At 39.8% G+C, this 6,029-nt stretch overlaps 1 protein-coding gene across 1 annotated transcript; it reads left to right on the top strand.

Moving 5' to 3' along the window:
- The first annotated feature begins 1,816 nt into the window (after positions 1 to 1,816).
- On the top strand, positions 1,817 to 4,281 carry PUT5 (Amino acid permease family protein). Its single transcript, XM_077377665.1, has 2 exons — positions 1,817 to 3,057; positions 3,557 to 4,281. Exons 1-2 carry the CDS (start codon positions 2,081 to 2,083, stop codon positions 4,089 to 4,091), a joined length of 1,512 nt encoding a protein of 503 aa, XP_077233780.1. The 5' UTR covers positions 1,817 to 2,080; the 3' UTR covers positions 4,092 to 4,281.
- Positions 4,282 to 6,029: the final 1,748 nt, after the last annotated feature.

The following is a 6,029-nucleotide window of genomic DNA, read 5'->3' as shown; positions in this document are numbered from 1 at the left end:
TATGCTTTTGCTAGCCACCTTTGCACCCATGTGCCACAAGCCGAGCAAGTGGCCTCGGCGAAGGTGGCTAGCAAATTCCTGTAAAAAGAAAAAAGGGAATTGTTATCAGCACTACTGTATTTTGATGAGGGCACTCTTACTTTATTAAAAGTACGGTATGGACTGCACCATAGGATGATCCAAAACCGTCCATTAGAAGGGCCACAACCCATGTAGGTTGTGCCCCATAAATCATTTCTGTAAGTTGATCCTAACCCTCCGATCTGAATGTTAGAGGGTTGATCCTAACCCTCTATAGATAGGACGGTTAGGATCAACCTATGGAAATAATTTTTGGGGCACAACCTATTTAGGCTGTGGCCCATCTAATGGACGGTTTGGATCATCCAATGGTGCGGGCCATACTGTACTTTTAATAAAGTGAGAGTACCCTCATCAAAATACAGTAGTGCTGATAACATTTCCTAAAAAAAATCTCCAAACCCAACCAAACTGGGAGATTTGCTCTCAATCTCCCCGTTGACTGATTCCCTTTTGATTTGCTTTTAATCTCCCTTTGACTTCTTCTTCTCCAAATCCTCCCAAGATCTACCGGCATCCAAACAGAGCACAAATGTCATTTTCTGATTTCCCAGCCTTAAGGGAGCAGGAGATCATCCCATGTTTCCAGGGATTTTAGAAATGTCAGAATGGGGGAGAGATTTCTAAAACCTAGATTTGTTACTTAAAATCCAAAAAACGCTGTCAGGACAGCATACAAGCTTGATGATGAAGCCTCTTTTGCAATAGGTTTTCAAACTAAAACCTGAATTCTAAAATTTGGGTATCCAAACTATTGCAAAAGAGGGGGTTCAAGATCAAGATTTTGTTTGAAACTTGGATTCTAAAACATGGATACGCGGATTTTTATCCAGGTTTTAGTTTGAAAACCTGTTGCAAAAGAGGGTTCATGATCAAGCTGTTGTATGCTGTCCTGACAACGTTCCTTGGATTTTAAGTGAGAAATTCAGGTTTTAATAATCTCTCCTGCATCATGAGATTCTAAAACCTGAAAATATGCAAGGATCTACTACTCTCTTGCTGACGGAAAGAAGGGCGATAAGTCAAAAACGAGTAAAAAACGACTAGTCCGCTTCCTCTCTTATCTCTTAGCTACAATTTTGAAGAAATCCCGGATTCTAAAATCCGCGTATCCAAACGGCGGTTTTAGATTCGTAAAATCCATGATTTTACAGTCATGGATTAGAAAATTCATGTAGAATCCATGGCTGTGTGACCCTGAAAATGAAACATCGCAACTGAGGCTTCGAACCATCTATCGTGTAACGGTCAACGTACCCATTCCTCATCGACCCAAAACCTAAAAACCCCATAACAAAGATCTATCACCAAATTCTAGAAACCTGAATTCTAAAATCTGTGTATCCAAACGGGCTGGATACACGGATTTTAGAATCTTGGATTTCCTCAAATTTGTAGATGAGAGACGAGAGAAGAAAGAGAACAAATGTCGTTTTCTGATTTCTCGCCCTTCTTTTCGACAGCAAGAGATCGGAGATAAATCCCATGTTTCTAGAGTTTTTAGAAATCTCATGATGGGGGAGAGATTTCTAAAACCTGGATTTAATACTTAAAAGCTAAGAAACGCTGTCAAGACAGCATACAACAGTTTGATCATGAACCATTCTTTTACACTGTTTTCAAACTAAAACCTGGATTCAAAAATCTGTGTATCCAAACATCCCCTCAGGTTTTAGATTAATAAAATCCATGATTTTACAATCCTGGATTATAAAATCCATGTAGAATCCACGGCTGTGTGGTGCCCTATGAAAAAAAAAAAAAAAAAAACACGTTGCAACTGTGGGATTTCGAAGCATCTATCGTGTAACGGTCAACGTACCCATTTCTCATCGATCCAAAAACCTAAAAACCCCATAACAAAGATCTATCACCAAATTCGTGAAACCCCAGTTCAGATCTTAACCCACCTTCTCTTTGCCAAACTCTATAATTAATCCTTCAGCAGAATCTCTACACCAAGCCAAACAACAATCAAAACCCCAAAATTGAGATTTGAATGGGTGAGGAAGAACAAGCTGTTCATGGTGACAACAATAACATCATCAAAGGGAACCCAAAATTGACTGTTCTACCCCTAATTGCCCTCATTTTCTATGAAGTCTCTGGAGGGCCTTTTGGAGTAGAAGATTCTGTTAGGGCTGGAGGAGGCCCCCTTCTCTCCTTGCTTGGTTTTATCATCTTCCCTCTAATTTGGAGCCTCCCTGAAGCTTTAATCACTGCCGAACTTGCCACTAGCTTTCCCAAAAATGGCGGATATGTCCTCTGGATATCCGCGGCTTTCGGCCCTTTTTGGGGATTTCAGGAAGGTTTTTGGAAGTGGCTCAGTGGGGTAATGGACAATGCCCTTTACCCAGTATTGTTTTTGGATTATTTGAAGCATTCATTTCCAATTTTCAATTTAGCCATTGCTAGAATTCCAGCTTTGTTAGGAATTACCTTCTCTTTGACTTATTTGAATTATAGAGGACTTCACATTGTTGGGTTTTCTGCGGTTGGCCTCGCGGTCTTCTCGCTTAGTCCATTTGTTGTAATGGGTCTTCTTTCGATTCCTCGCATAATGCCAAAACAATGGTTGGTTGTGGATTTTGGGAAGGTGGATTGGAGGGGGTATTTTAACAGTATGTTTTGGAATTTGAATTACTGGGATAAGGCTAGTACTTTGGCTGGAGAGGTAGAGAACCCAAGTGGAACATTCCCAAAGGCGCTGTTAGGGGCTGTTATTGTGGTTGTTTCGTCTTATTTGATACCATTGCTTGCGGGTACGGGGGCTTTGGACTCTGCAGCCAGCGAATGGAGTGATGGGTACTTTGCTGAAGTGGGAATGTTGATTGGAGGGGTGTGGCTCAAGTGGTGGATTCAAGCTGCGGCCGCAATGTCTAACATGGGACTATTTGAGGCTGAAATGAGTAGTGATGCATTCCAGCTGCTTGGAATGAGTGAGATGGGAATGCTCCCCTCTGTATTTGCCTCAAGGTAACACACTAACATCATTGAAAAGTACTCTAGATCTTCTCTGTGAAACAACGAAGTAGTCCAAAAGCTTAAGCTGTTAGAGTTGGTGTTATTTAATCATTTACACTTCAACACTCCCCCTCACGTTTAGCCCTCTTTTTTTTATTGGGCTGGCCATACATATGGATTTTTAATATCAAAGCGTTGTTGGGTTTTGAACCCAGGATGTGCCGTGAGGCAATATCTCTGATACCATGTGAAACAACCTATTACTCCAAAAGCTTACGGCGTTAGACTTAGTGTTATTTAATCATTTACGCTTCAACATTCTTGATGTTTACAACATTGACATGACACCACACAAAACATGGACTGTATTTTCTGAGTATGTGAGATTGCTGCTAGTTTTCCTACTCAAGTTATTTGGTTTTGGGTATGGATTTTGTTTTTAATGAAGACGGATTTTGAAGCTGAGCAAGACATGACGGATTTGTCTAAACTCTAAACACTTACCCTGTAGGTCAAAATACGGAACACCCACACTTAGCATCCTATGCTCGGCAACTGGGGTTGTTCTCTTGTCATGGATGAGCTTTCAGGAGATTGTGGAATTCCTTAATTTTCTGTACTCTATAGGGATGCTTCTCGAGTTTGCAGCCTTCATAAGACTGAGGATTAAGAAGCCAGATCTTCACAGACCATATAAGGTTCCCTTACAGACGTTTGGGGTGGTAGTTCTTTGTCTCCCTCCTGCATTGTTGCTTATTCTTGTTATGTGTCTGGCCTCAGCCAAGACATTTATCGTAAGCGGCAGTGTTATTATAATTGGGGTTTGCCTTTATCCTACTATAGAACATGTTAAGGATAAGAAATGGGCTAGGTTTGATCCTGCACCCATGCCTTCTGAAAATGTTTTAGAACCTATTCCTATTGTGTCTGAACAACATGGGGAAGTTACTGATGAGGTTTCTGTGAGCCTTTTGTCAGACTTGTCATACATCGAGAAGGAACATGCCCTTGACACCACGTTAGAAGACGACTTGAAGTTGGAATAGAAAAAACTGTAGATACTTAGTGTATGCAATGACTGTTCTTGAATTTTACCGAAAAGCAAAAAAAAATGTATGTTATATTATTACACGATTGTTTGTAAGCTTAGAAAGGCATTATAATTTCTGTAAGACTTAATTATTGCAGCCAATAAAGATTGAAGAATCCATTATGAGTTGGGTGCTCCATTCTGTATTGCTTTTACTCGTGAAAATCCTTATTTTGAGCTGGCATTCTCATTTTTTTTCCATCTAGATGAAATCCATACTGTTTGATTTTAAACTGGACATTAGCCTGATGAGGAGCACTTTCTATCAGGTGGAACTGGCCTTTGAATTGCATGATACAATTTTAATTGTAATTGCATCTTCATGCTATGTGTTTGTCACTGGGGCAGTATCTAAATACAGATATTTTAATGGCCTAACTGGTATTACTAATGACTGACTGTTTTTGGTAATTTATGGAAATACTTTATTTATGCATAAATCACGATTATAGAAGCTTTGTCACAACAAGGCAAGCAATCGAGCATGTGCTTCCTGATCATTGCCATTTAAGTAAACAGGGAATCAGGTGACTGAAATTTTTTGAGAAATTTCTAATTAAAACCTAATTAGTAGGATAGAGTGGCTACCTAACAGCTACACTAATTATTAATATTCATCTCATGAGAATCTGCCCCTTTGAGGAATTTTGGCCCAACTTTATTTCTTGGAGCAGGAATTGACCTTGCTATGGTTTGATGAAGCAAAGATAGGAACCACTGTAATCAGTCAAAGCATGTCATGGTATTCCATGTTCCTACAAAATAAAACGACTTTTCCACGTGAAGTCTTGGTACAAAACCAACTAGGAGACTGAAATAGGCTTAACAGCCAGTTCATAAGTTGGGCCGTCTCAAAGGGAGGCGGTTGAGGTCATTAGTGTTATGGTTTGAATGATAATAGCAAGTATCAACATCTTCATTGTTTTCCACTTAGTGTATAATGATGTCTGTTTATTGATGATAATATTCATCATGTAAATGGTGTCTTGTTAGAAATTGTGTCTACAATGCTGTTTTTTAACGAAAGGTAATGAAATTTTATTAATATTAATGATTGATTACAGCAGGTAGTGGGACAAGATGTCCCCTTCCAGTTAATACAGTCGACTCCTTGAGTCAGATTACTGGGCTCACTTGTCCTAGATATGTCTAGCACTTGAGAATTCTAGGGTTCTATCAAATATCCGTTTTTAGCATTCGCCGGATTATAATTCCAGGGGCATCGCCTCCTTCCATCTTCCTCTAACTATTCATCAACTGGTCGCTTCTGGAGGGTTTTTGTTCGCTCCATCATTTGCTAAGTGATCTGCAGACTCATTTGCAGATCGTCTTGTGCGAGTGAATTCAGGGTTTAATGTCTTACAGAGGTCCTTACTTTCTGAAATTGTGCAGGCTAAATCTCATGTCATTGCGCCTTGTTGCTTGCAAATGCCAAGACATTAGCCGATATGCCTTCACTGATTAATGATAGTTGTTGTTCTTTCACATACCATTATTCGAATCACGTATCTCTGTTGGTTCGGAGAAAGTGAATAGTGTATCTCTGTTATCATCGCGAGAGATTCCTCTAATTCCTGCTCTCTGGGTTCCCTTTTGAGGTCTGATCAAAGTAAAAAAATTCCTACCCAAGAGGAGGCGAGTGCCTTCTTGGGGTCACCTTAGACTCAAACTCACTTTCCCATATCACTGTCTTCTAATTCCTCTTAATTGTCTCCCATAGAATATGAGGATAAAGTAGAGGTCTCCCTTCCCCAAGATACTAGGTAGATTTTTATCTCCAATATTATTCTACATGTTCTTCTCCTTTTCTATTCAAATATTCGCATGTTTCTCTCCTCCAAATGTGTTACATCAAGGCATAAGGCACTAACCTCTTGAGATCTCTCCCTTTGTT

The sequence above is a fragment of the Tasmannia lanceolata genome, unplaced genomic scaffold (genome assembly GCF_043159265.1).
Source record: "Tasmannia lanceolata isolate RefF3 unplaced genomic scaffold, GAP_Taslan_0.1 ptg000004l, whole genome shotgun sequence".
NCBI classification, from domain to species: Eukaryota; Viridiplantae; Streptophyta; class Magnoliopsida; order Canellales; family Winteraceae; genus Tasmannia; species Tasmannia lanceolata.
This window is presented reverse-complemented; position numbering and strand designations above follow the sequence as displayed.

Bases quoted from the DNA above. Each gene is read 5' to 3' on its own strand.
- PUT5 (XM_077377665.1), top strand. From the start codon at position 2,081: ATGGGTGAGGAAGAACAAGCTGTTCATGGTGACAACAATAACATCATC. The intron at 3,058-3,556 runs GTAACACACTAA...CTTACCCTGTAG, and splicing joins CCCTCTGTATTTGCCTCAAG to GTCAAAATACGGAACACCCA.